This window comes from Rhea americana, unplaced genomic scaffold (genome assembly GCF_003343005.1).
Source record: "Rhea americana isolate MKP2758 unplaced genomic scaffold, rheAme1 scaffold_26, whole genome shotgun sequence".
Lineage (NCBI taxonomy): Eukaryota > Metazoa > Chordata > Aves > Rheiformes > Rheidae > Rhea > Rhea americana.
Window position 1 is genome coordinate 5,659,799 of NW_028186379.1, and position 12,873 is coordinate 5,672,671.

Consider the following 12,873-nt stretch of genomic DNA (forward strand, 5'->3'; position numbering starts at 1 on the left):
CTCCCAAAATTCATTAACTGAAATATTTTTGCAGGAGTAACAATACTGATCGATTTATCAGAAATGGAAATCAATACTTAAAGTTCTTGGAGTAAGAAATACAGTTATTGAACAATAAAAAAAAAATGAATTAGGTGAGGATAACCCTATTTTCCCATCTACAGAATTACAGATAACTGAAATGGGTTGAGTTACGATGTCTTTCACTTCTTTGGACAATCTAAAATAACGCTTTCAATAATTGTTGCTTTTTGAAGGAGTTCCACTGTGCTCCCTTATTTTCATCATGTAAAAAGGTCTAACCAGGTAACCTTCACGCAAAGCAACATGCTTTTATTTTCTTAGTAGCTGGCTCTACAAAAGTTCTCGGAGACACACCAGCTTTGCTACCTAGAATGGAGTGATTGGGGTACAGGCTTTTTTTTAATCATTATTCTTTCCCTCAGAGAATTGTATAGCTTGTTCTATGAGGCCCTAAAACTTTGAAATTGTCAGAATTGCCACTGTCCTAAATAGTAAGATTTTTTTTATATATATTTCCATGCTTGAGAAATACTTGGGTTTCTGGCTTTGTTAGTTAAGGGCCTAATTTAATATCCATCAGAATCTGTGCACACAGGCTATGAAGTAAACCTAAGGACCCTGGTCCCACAAAGACTACATGCTAAGATTTTTAAAGTAGATGTTTAATTCAAAGATGTGTCACATGCTGACTTTCTCATGTAAGAAATCTTTTKGGGATCTGGAAATAAAATTCACAATTCATCACATGTATCTGTTGCACGCTTTGATTTAAACCATAAACTGATTAAAGAAACTCCTTGTAAATACTATTTCAGGAGGATGGTGCTTCAGTGTTTCTTAGCTAACATCAAGAACCTAAAGGGTCTCACTGAAGCTTCCTCTATCAACTTCCCACATCAGGTCTAGGATGTGGTGAAATTGCCTGATGTAAGGAGAAAAACACATACATAAAAAAAAAAAAAAAAGCCATTTTCAACAATTCAGCACACTTTTCACTATGAAGCAGTCCTTCATTTTTATAAAACGTGAATTGATAGCTTTGCATCTCCTATTTACTGTAAACCCAAGTTCACACAAATTCAATATGATTTACGTTACGGGGCACAGTTCCTGTCTCTTAAAGAAATCATTTGGCATTAAATTTTTGTGTGTATGAATAGAAGTTCCCATGTGTTTAATGCAAGTATCTTTTTTAAACATACTTGGTCACAGAGTTGGTACATTGTGATTGTGCCACAACTGATTTTTCTTTTTAAAGAGTTTTACAGGATTCGTAAAAGTGTGTGTTGCTATGTAACTGTTAGTACTAGTAAGGATTTTAATGCCTTATGAACTTGCATGCCTCTTCCTTAACCTTTCTTTCTCATCGTTACATGCCTATTTCTCTTTTAGGCCATCTTTTTGGCAGTCCTTTTTCAGGATATAAAATACAAAAGGATGAACCATTGTGAATAAGTATGTAAGTCAAGTGTCTTTTTCTATAGAACAAATAAATTCACATCAAAACCAAAAGCTAGTAAATCTCTTCATTTTTGCCATCATCTGAAGGAATGAGATCTCATTATCACAAGTACAGAAAAATAATTTAGTAAAATTTAATTTACTTAAAAGATCTTGGGAAAAAGTAAGGAACTTTTTTTTAATTCAGGAAGTTGAAGGTGCTTACAAAACACCACCTTAAAAAAGCTAAGAAGGAAAACACTAATATTTCCCTTTAGGGAAATACCTAGGTATCTATTCACCTGGAAAAGGAAAGGAAGGGAAAGGGAAGTCACGCAAGTAAATGTATCAGGGACTAGGAAACAAAATAGGAACTTGTACAACATTGCAAACTTTCACACAAGAAGCTTAAGAATGGTATGGTTGCAGACAACCATGCTAAGACAACATTGAGTTGGATACTGATTTTTCAGAATACTACCACGCTAGTTATAAAATTATTTAGTACATTGAGTTTGCTTGGAACTATGACTGTGAAAGATGAGGCAAATGCAATAGCYTCCTGGCTTCTTAAAGAAACTTTATTTAATTAAAACTAAATAGATGACCTTATTCAGAAGTCTTAACTCCTACAGTTTCTAACAAATGACAACTCGCTGTATTTGCCAAACCCTTAAACATGTAGTTTCCTGTTCAATTAGTCTTTTCTGTTTGCCCTGCTGTAAGAACTGACTTAAGAGGTCTTCAAACCAGTATATTCATCATTTGTTGAGAGAAATAAAATCTTAACTGATCTTAATGTATTTCAGTTCTGTTTCTATTCTTTCTGGTTATCTTGTTTATGTTCTGATTTGACCACGTGTGTAGATATTCGGAAAATGCTGCCATCACTACTGCAACGAATGGCATATTGGCGTACGTTAACAGGTCTATCCTGGTCATCCCTTTAGCTACTGAAAATGTCGTAACAACATCTTCCAAGAATCACATCCAGCTTATGTTTGTGTCAATTCTGGGTAGCAATTTTGTTCTTTCCCCTCCATCTTTCATTGTGTATTAGTGACACCTGAGTATCTGCAGATCTGTTTTTTTTGCTAATGTGCTGTTGAAGGAGTCAACAGGCGTACTCACAATTTTGTGAACTGAAAATGGAATTCTCAGAGCTGTTGCCTGACGTTCATCACAGTTAAGGTTCTGGTCAGTAGAATTACAGCACCTATCCATTACTTTGAATCTCCATCTGCATCTGCTGATGAGGCTCTGAAGTGGATACTGATTGACTTGGCAGCTGTTTGCAAGTGTAGTTATGAAGCACAGCTGAAGTGTTGCTTCTCTAGAGCRCTCTGAATTGCCTTGATATTTCACACAGCCATATTTAGTGTATTTTTGGCAATGACCATCAACAATTCCTAAGCCATATGGGGAAACAGATTTAGCACCACTACTGAATTCAACAGGCACCTTCATAGCAGGCTCAATAACACAACAAATCAGAAGAAGTGGTGCTATGACTTGAATTTAAAGACAATCTAGAATCTGAGTCAGTCTCCCCAAAGTGCTAGGAAACTACTACAGGAGCAAATCCTTCCTCCAAAGCCAGACACAAGATTGATTTCATCAAATATATTCTCCTCAAGGTTTGGAAAAAGATTAAGGGGTGTTAGGTTTCTAATGTCAGCTACTGAAAGCAGCCCTGTCAAATTTTTCCCATAAAGTAGTGATTTTGGATTTGTGATAYTAGAGCTCGATTGCAGAGACTCTTGTCTTTGTGAATTTCTTGTTTCTGAATCTGATTGATTGAGTGGGATAGTCTGAGCTTTGTAGCATGGCATCATGACGACTGAAACAGTCGCTAACTGTCTGGGTCAAATTTACATTGTAGTGTGAGGATGATTAATTTCAGCCTCTACTAGAAGTAGCAACCTGAGTATCTTCCAGTGAATTCCCATAAAAGATGATGGAGGAAAAATGGAATCTCTCATGAAATTAATGCCTCTACATCCTTCACCTAAACAGTCATAGTCAGTTTCCTTATCTTAGAATTCTCCACTATCTCAATCCATTAACATCAAAATTTTAAATGTTTAAACTCTTCTTCTAGCTATCCTGAACACCACCTTTCTGAATTATTTCCCATTTGTACAGAGCATAACCTGCGTTAGCCTATGGTGAGAGGAAGAAGGGAAGGTGCAAAAGAAAGAAGTGGCTGAAGAGCCACTGGGAAGGATGGTGTGGGTGAGAGCAACTGATGAGTGGTGAGAGGTACAGTGTACATCAAACTACWGCCTGTGTTGCACCTAATCTGGTCTATGAAAGGCTTCTTCTAGGAGAAGTGATGCTGTCCTCTCTCTTGTGGTGGTGTTAAYGCTCATCTAATTCAAGCACAAGCTGGTTCAAGGAGCTAAACTGTTAGAGAATTAACCCTGTAAACAAGATAAATAATTCACCTACAGGACTTAAGCAGTAAGAACAATGGTGTAAGAAAAGTAGGGAGGAGGAGAGGAACTTGCATTTGTGCATTTGAGGCACAAATCATGCAGTCAGCTACTTAACTGAGGTCTCTTGTATTCAGTTATCAATTCAACTCCTTATCAGTTTGGAGGAAATACTCAAAAAATCTGCACTGTTCACATCCTCTGGGAATGTTTTTTAATTTTAAATCACTCTTCAGTTTTGTTTACAAAATAAAGCTGCTGTACAACCCCTCAGCCTGAATTCCAACAGGTGCTGCRGTAAAATTAAGGTCCCCCTGGTCAGAAGCACCAAGCCACTACAACAGATTATATTGGGGCACTTGCTGATAAGTGGAGTAGTCAAACTACTGTTTCAAGTTCTCTATTATGCTTACAGGGAGCTTAAGTAACAGAAGAAAGTTTTGACATATTTCTCCTAGTGAGTTATCCTGTGATAGAGCACCTGCAGATTGTGAGATAGAGCTGGCATTGTCAATTAAGCCTTTGAGAAGAAACATTTTAAAAAGTTAATAATTGAAAAGTCTCACCTCGTAAAAAATTCATACTTAGCTGGAAAAGAACAAGCATCCCATTTTTAACAGATAAATTGTTGCAGGATAGCAGTGCATAGATAGTCTTAAATAAAATATGCAATCATGTATTGTTACACCTACATGAAAGCTACAGCCAAATTCCWTTGAAATTGTGAAAATAACAGAAAACTAAAATCTTGATGAACTTCTGGACCTTGTTAGTACAGAATGTGTTAAAGTTGAACAGGGGAGGAGGCTGGTTTATGGGCTAGGACGCACTATGCAACCTGGTCTCCCAACACCAGGTGTTCGAGAGATAAACAAGTTATACAAAAACCAGTAATGAATCTGTAAGACTCTTCCAATGGAAAGCATATGTAAGATGCCCTTGGAGTACTGCAAAAAAGGAATTCAGGCAGCAGCCTCATGCTGTAATGATTGCAGCTATGAGCTGTGAGAGAAGAGGGAGACTCCAGTTAAGGTAACTGTTTTTTGTGAAGATGCGCAACCAAAAAGCAAATGGTATTATCAAAAGCACAGAAGATAAACAAAACAATTGAAAGGGGTTAGCTGCTAATGCTATCTGACCTGATTTGCAACCAAGATGGGTCTGTCTGTCTTGAACCAAACTACCCTCTAAGCACCTAACTCAGTATTTATGATGACTCTAATCACAGAATCAGTAAGGTTGGAAGGGACCTCTGGAGATCATCTAGTCCAACCTCTCTGCTCAGCAGGGTCACCTACAGCATGGTAGACAGGGTTGCATCCAGGCGGGCCTTGAAGATCTCCAGAGAAGGAGACTCCACAACCTCTCTGGGCAACCTGTKCCAGTGCTCTGTCACTCTCACAGGGAAGAAATTCCCCCTCACGGTCAGGCGGAATTTCCTGTGCTTCAGTTTCTGCCCAATGCCTTTTGTGCTGTCACATGAGACAACTTGAAAAGAGTTTATTCCCGTCCCCTTGACACCCTCCCTTCAGGTACTTGTTCACATTGATAAGATCCTCCCTCAGTCTTCTCTTCCCCAGACTAAACAGGCCCAGCTCCCGCAGCCGTTCCTCATAGGGCAGATGCTCCAGCCCTCTGATCATCCTTGTAGCCCTATGCTGGACTCTCCAGTAGTTCTATGTCTCTCTTGTACTGGGGAGCYCAGAACTGGACACARTASTCRAGATGAGGCCYCMKCAGGGCTGAGTAGAGGGGCAGGATCACCTCCCTYGATCTGCTGGCAACACTCTTCCTAATGCACCCCAGGAGACCATTGGCCTTCTTGGCCACAAGGGCATACTGCTGGCTCATGSTCAACTTGTTGTCCACCAGGACWCCCACGTCCTTCTCTGCAGAGCTGTTTTGCAGTAGGCCGGCCCCCAGTCCGTACTGGTGCATGGGGTTATTTCTCCCTAGGTGCAGGACTCTGMACTTGCCCTTGTTGAACCTCASGAGGTTCCTCTCCGCCCAACTCTTCAGCCTGTCCAGGTCTCTCTGAAKRGCAGCACAGCCCTCACGTGTGTCAGCCACTCCTCCCAGCTTGGCATCATCAGCAAACTTGCAGAGGAGGCACTCCGTCCCYTCATCCAGGTCACTGATGAARAAGTTGAACAGGATGGGAGCCAGKACTGACCCCTGGGGGACACCACTAGCCACAGGCCTCCAACTAGACTCCACGTCACTGATGACGACCCTCTGAGCTCTGCCTTTCAGCCAGTTCTCAATCCACCTCACTGTCCACTCGTCTGACCCACACTTCCTGAGCTTACCTAGGAGGATGTTATGGGAGACAGTGTCAAAAGCCTTGCTGAAGTCAAGGTACACAACGTCCACTGCTCTGCCCTCATCCACCCAGCCAGTCATTCCATCACAGAAGGCTATCAGATTGGTTAAGCAGGATTTCCCCTTGGTGAAGCCATGCTGACTACTCCTGATCACCTTCTTTTCCTCCATATGTCTGGAGATGACATCCAGGATGAGCTGTTCCATCACCTTTCCAGGGATGGAGGTGAGGCTGACCGGCGTATAGTTGCCTGGGTCCTCCTTCTTGCCCTTCTTGAAGACTGGAGTGACACTGGCTTTCTTCCAGTCCTCAGGCACCTCTCCAGTTCTCCACGACCTTTCAAAGATGATGGAGAGTGGCCTGGCAACAGCATCYGCCAGCTCCCTCAGTACTCRTGGGTGCATCCCAYCYGGGCCCATGGATTTGTGGATGTCYAGCCTGCCCAGAAGGTCTCTAATCCTTTCCTCCTCAACTAAAGGAAAGTCTTCCCTTCTGTGGACTTTCTCCCTCACGTCCAGGCTGCAGGATTCCTGGGAGCTGCCCTTAGCAGTGAAGACTGAAGCAAAGAAGGCATTCAGTAATTCTGCCTTCCCTGTATCCCTTGTCACCAGGGCCCCCGCCCCATTCAGTAGCAGGCCCACATTTTCCCTAGTCCTCCTCTTGCTGCTGATGTGTTTGAAGAAGCCCTTCCTGTTGTCCTTGACATCCCTTGCCAGACTCAATTCCAAATGGGCCTCAGCCTTCCTCGCAGCATCTCTACATCTAATCTTTGTTTGCGACTGCTTCAAAACTGCTAGTGTTTAATACAGAGCTGCCGTATAAATGCCAGYTGGCATTAGCTTTCAGAAAATGTTTGGTTGAATTAATGAAGTTGTCCAGCATCTCCATCCAATTTTCAACACTAGATCACAAGAAAGACTCAACGTTGGAATTTTCAAATCTCAAGCGCATTACTGAGGAAAATTTTACAAGTATGGCCAATGACAACTTTGGTGAAAGGTGGAAACTAGCTTCTTTAAATTCTTCAGATAAATTTAACTGCATTGATTTGCTGATATATTCCTTATTTTTTTTTAATTAAAACTGAGTAAGCCATTATGCAATAACGACTGACTGTATTCCAGTCTATTGACAATACGTATGTCTTCACATTTACCTCTAGCACATTTTCTGTCTGCAATGACAGCAGTTGTAAATAGTCCTCTGAGAAGAGAGGACTGAGAAGGGAATCTACATAGTTTCAGTTGCTCTGTGACAAAAAGCTCTTTGTAAAGCACAGTTATTTTACACAAATAGAGGTAAAAATCAAAGTCTGGGGGGGAAGCAGTGCACAGTTCTGTGCAACACTGCTGTAGACCCTGTCTTCATCCTGATGGGAGACGTTTTATCTTTAGAGTAATCAGAATAACTGTGTCAACAGCACCATACTTTACCCTTCAAATGCAGAACTGGGCTTTCCTCCTTTTTGAGGCTGTACCTGTCCATCATTGTGGAAAAAGCAAAAAGTCTTTAAAAGACAAGCTGCCAAGGCAGTGGTAAACAGAGGTGAGGTTTCTTCTGGGGAAAAAAAAAAAAAAAAAAAAAAAAAAAAAGGATCTGATGTTCTCAGTTCTCATAAGGAAGAGTAAGCAGAATGCTCTTTTACTGTAGATTTCAAGAGAGCAAAATCCAAAGTGCACCTGTTTTGGTTTAACATCATTTTTATGCTGTCAAGTTAGAATATATATGCTCAGATCTGGGCAATCAAGTCTCCCCAAATATAATTCTACATTTAGAGATAAAGCTTTACATAAATAGTGAAAGCAATAGAATTTAGTGTTCTTTTCTCAAGTATTCATATGCCAAAACAAACTCTCACMCATAAACACAATACCTTCAAGATAGAGAAAACAAAAACTAATCGAAAAATTAGTCATTTCATAAAGTTTAGAACATTACAACTACAACAACTATAACAGAGGGTCAATTTTCAAGAAGGTGAATAAGAGTGTGTCTTGCAGAGCACCATTTTAAGTCACTATTCCTTTCCTGTCCTTGCAAAGGACACCCCCAAATGAACAGAGGAAATCAAGTAGTCCTTTTAAAACTACTCACTCAGTTTCTTTCATTACTCTTACCTCAGTGATAAGATCTACATTCACCCTCGTTTCCTCTTCAGTTTTCCCTTTTTCATTTTTTTTTCATCATTTACTTGATTTATATACTCCTCCTCCTTCCTCTTGCAATTCTGGCTGATCACTTCCTTGATGTGGACAACAGTCATTCAAAGCTTCCTGACACGCTTTCAAGTCAGCATCCTGAAGATACATTAAAAAAAAAAAAAGTTCTATTAAACACCACAGTCAAAATTAATACACTTTTTTTACAGTTGGGTAAGAAGGGATCACTGTTAAGCAGTTGTGTATGTATAGTTAAAAATATGATATTACAGCTTTTACAGAACAATTCTGAGTTATTAAAATGTGAAGCTCTTTGGAGTGACAGCCAGAAAAACAAGCAGCTATACTGGACTGGTTCCATATATCTCCAATGAAATGTTATGGCAGTAGCAATAAAGACAAGCCAAATGCAATGAGTCAAAATATTCATGTTCAAAAAATAAAACACAAAGAATACTTCATAGGCTTTACTTGAAGCATAAACCATATAAATACTCCAGTTGTAATCATCACCAAAATGTGTACAAAATTTTTAATTATTTCTTTATACAAAACATGAAAAATGAAATAAAAGAAAGTTAAAAATAGGATTTCAAAGAAAATTAATGTTCTTCAAAAATAAACAAATAGTAATTTTATTTTCACTTTTTGGATTTCAGTTTTTCCACACATTCTTTTCAAGAATTGTAACAGAACTTTAATTAAACAGGGTCTCACATCTGCAATCAAGACTGCTCACTGTCTTGGAGTTCTTCCATTTGGTAAATGACTTTAACAACACTGCATCRTGTGGCTTTGAAGAGCAGGCTTACTGCCTTTGTCTCTTCCTCCAACAGGTGATACTAAAATGCGCTCTTGCCTGCCCAGACTTACTACTACTGCAGTAATTTATCCATCCTTTTAAGTATCTTGTTTTCATCACTGACAGAGCAGCTGCTGAAGCAGCATGGCCCTGTGACCAGCTGTGGTACAGAAATACAGYGCATATAAGATATTACAGAATCCATTTCAAAACACAGGATCATTCTAGTGACACATTACATACAGAAATCATGACACAATGAGAACCTTGTATCCCCCCCCCCTTTTTTTTTTCTTTTTTTCTCACTTTTGGCTTTTAACAAAAATCCTCTGCCTTATGATGGTAAATATTTACCCTCCAATGTTATACTTGCCTTCAGCTCATTATTCTTTCCCAGTGATGAGAAATAGCAGGAAAATATTGCCTATAATCAAACACTTCTTTCTATGCCTATGCATCTCTTGCAATTGATTGCTGGGCTGCTACTGAAAATAGGAGGGATATTTCCCCTAGAAAAAGCCATGGCATGTTTCTGAAGAAGGCATTTCTTCAAACATACYCAGTTGAGTATAAATCTGAGACTGTTTCTCTCCTTTGTCACTGTAGAAGACTCAATATTACTGCCAAATATATTTATTGCAGCAGCCTTTCCACTCCTGCCACTKGAGGGTGTGGAAGTTCACACCTCTAACAGCAGACTGTTTACAAATAGTAAACTACAGTGGTACCCAAAGATAACCTTCAATTTATATTTTGAAGGATTTCTGCACAAGCATAAGGCAGGAGATTTATACTAAAACCACAAAAACAAATTACAAAAATCAAAATATCTCAAAGTCTAGTCTTACTTCTGCCATTTAGTTTCAATTGGGCTAGAGAACACAGWCTGAGGTTGTCTCATTTAGTGAATTCTCCATCAATCTTGTATCTTTGAGGACTTGATTTTAACTCTGCATTTGTCCTTTTCCTGATGTACAGGTTATGGCAAGTCAATCATCAGCTTATCAGTCTTTGAAATATAAAAAATAGCAGTTTACCTCCAATCTGCTATTTAAGATGGTCCAAGAATTCACGCAGAGAAAGGAGAGTATTATTTTGTGGGTGCCTTGACACATACTTAATTGGAAGAACACAGCATTGTTTTGGAAAGTTTCCAGAGCTTACTACTTTAAAAATAAAACCTTGAGTTTCCACTAAGTGCACTGAATATCAAGAACATTGTCTTCCCTTGCTTCCCCCACTCATGCATTATTTGTTGTTCATACAACTAGGAGGAAGAAGTACCTGTAAAGATRGGAAAATATGAAGAGGTCAATCACTCTACAACGTATCAAATGAACAGGAAGAATCCTCTCTAGAAGCAGGAAAAATTATAAGCAAGCATGAGTTGCTTTTCAGCAACTCAGTTTGCAAACAGGGCTACAGCTACACAGCTCAAGATGACAACTGTGCAGAAATACATGAGCACCTTTCTCTAAAGTAACAGAAACATCTCAGTGCAGGAGAAGAGAGCTCGCAGGGTAATCTGTCTCAGTGTACAGACAACACAGAGGGAGCGAGTACACCAGCCCATGTAAAATCCTGTTTCACCATAGAGACTTTGAGGTATGTCTACAAATATCCGCAGTGTCAGAGTGAAGGTATACGACTGTCATTACTTGCAAAAGGACATAATATTTCTTGTTGGTTATTCATATATTCTGTTCACATGCTGCTTTCTAATTTCCCTACATTTTCTTTATTTTATATGTCAAGCTTTAAACAGAATTGCTCCATTACTGTCATTAATCTTGAAGAGACATTTTGGTGAACTTGTGTCCCTTTCCTTTTGTTAACTGCACTTTTCTGTAGAGCTGACAATCCCTTTGCGACTAGCTGACATGTAGCACAGGCAGTCCCTGTGATCTCTTGCACACTGAGTTAAGTGGTTACATTTCCAGAAAACTGTCCCACACCAATACAAGTTAGGCAAAAGAAATATAGCTGCTAGTAATATAAASAGTAATTTAACTTTACAACTTTGTAAAGTTAAATATTATTAATAATTAAATATAATATTGAATAGCTGTTTTCATACAGCTGTATGGTTACTAATGTTGCTTTGACTGGGTACTTTTAATATGCAATGTATAATTAATCTTACAAATCGATATCTACGTAATCTCAGCTAAGAAGWAAAATGCATTTTGTTTGTTTATATTCACAATGAGCTATCGAACATTCTGAACTAAATACTTTAGTAATAGCTTCATTTTACACACTAATTTTATATAYGGCTATGCTTAAAAACCTTGCTAAACTCATCTTACCTAAGCAATGCAATTATTTATTTAAATCAAACAGTACATAACTATGGCTTCAAATGTGGTACCTGTCAAATGTCTGTGACACATCTAATCTAAATCCTAACTACATTGTTTGAGCTGTAAGCAAATATACACTGTTAAAGACACTCCTACTTGTTTTATTGAGTTGCCAGTATCTATCTAGCCAAATGCATTTTGGAAACAAATGCACTAGGGCTTCATATAGCACAGTTGAGCTATGTCAGCTATAAACATGCATTCTCCATGGACTGGATGTGTTCAATATATACACAGAATAAACACTAACCCACTCCCAAAACCGAGGCAGAGACAGTTACAAGCTGAAAATTCAAATACCATCTTCAATAATTTGAATTAAGACTTAAGTTTCCATAAAGCTGACTTGAAGATGACTTGATAGCCTCTTCAAAATTAACCTTGCAAACTGCCTCTGAAACATAAGACAGATAGTTTTACACACTAAACATTTGGTCCTGTGCCTGCTTTTTGCACCAGCAATTAATTTCAGCCTGAAGAATGCAACACATCTGATAATATATGTGATGAAGGCTATTAAATTTATAAATTTACTCTTTCAGACTGAGCACAGTTAAAAAAAACAAAACCCCCCCAAAAAAACAACAACAAAGCCCCCCACTCTTTTTATGCCTCTGCTGTCCCAAGATGCCTTCTGTCATGGTCAACTCCTAATTGTGCAGGACAGCACAATGAACCACTCAACTTGGGGTTCACTAAGAGACTGTCTCTTTTTCTCTCCCTTTACACAGACTAGACTGGTAGTATAGCCTCATTAATATGWTTTGGTCACTAAATGATATACTGAATAAACATAAAAAAATCCAGGGACCACCCTTTCTGATAAAACTTTGTTCACAGCTCAGTTCTATTTTTCAKATGTCTTTCTCTGGAGCCTCTCTAGGTTAACATGCTTTCTCAAGTATCAAGCTCATAACTTTCTYAAGTCGTCTAGCTCATTGTAATAGCAAACACTTGCCAATTCACAGYTCTGAACAGAGTGCAATGTCTTTAAAAATTCATAGGACTTGATATTTTAGCTCCTCTGGGATTCAAGTATCTTGACCTTTCCTCTGCCACTATATGCATTTCTTCTCCTATTGTCCACATTTCCCACACTATTTTTCTTTCTGCCTGGCATTCCCCTCGTCATCTCTCACATACACTTCTCATGTGTATCCTACATACGGAATAATTTCCCAGTCTCCAGGTACCAAGAAAATACTGGTCAAGGTTAGCTTTACAAAACCAACTCCCACTGTCTTACTCTCTGCCACTTGTTTGACTTGGCTGTTTCAAAACCCCTGTACCTATTGTAGCACACCATAAAAAAAAAAAAAAAAAAAAA

At 38.9% G+C, this 12,873-nt stretch overlaps 1 protein-coding gene and 1 long non-coding RNA gene across 4 annotated transcripts in view; both read right to left on the reverse strand.

The window, feature by feature from the left end:
- Window positions 1-672: 672 nt before the first annotated feature.
- LOC146594429 (uncharacterized) overlaps window positions 673-12,873 on the reverse strand; it is a 16,805-nt gene continuing 4,604 nt past the window's right edge. Inside the window, exons 2-4 of one of the 3 annotated variants that reach the window (XR_014896185.1) lie at window positions 8,340-8,519; window positions 7,656-7,779; window positions 673-742 (exon numbers count right to left, since the gene is read on the reverse strand). This is a non-coding gene — a long non-coding RNA (uncharacterized LOC146594429). Of the gene's footprint in view, window positions 947-6,655; window positions 7,780-8,339; window positions 8,520-12,873 lie in introns of those variants that run through there. The other 2 variants (XR_014896184.1, XR_014896183.1) reach the window with 2 other exon arrangements.
- On the reverse strand, window positions 942-4,481 carry NFE2L3 (NFE2 like bZIP transcription factor 3). The gene is given in 8 exon segments (XM_085307635.1): window positions 942-2,554; window positions 2,557-2,698; window positions 2,700-2,776; window positions 2,779-2,919; window positions 2,921-3,065; window positions 3,067-3,260; window positions 3,262-3,395; window positions 4,466-4,481. Coding segments are annotated over 8 exon segments (1,122 nt in total). The 3' UTR covers window positions 942-2,281.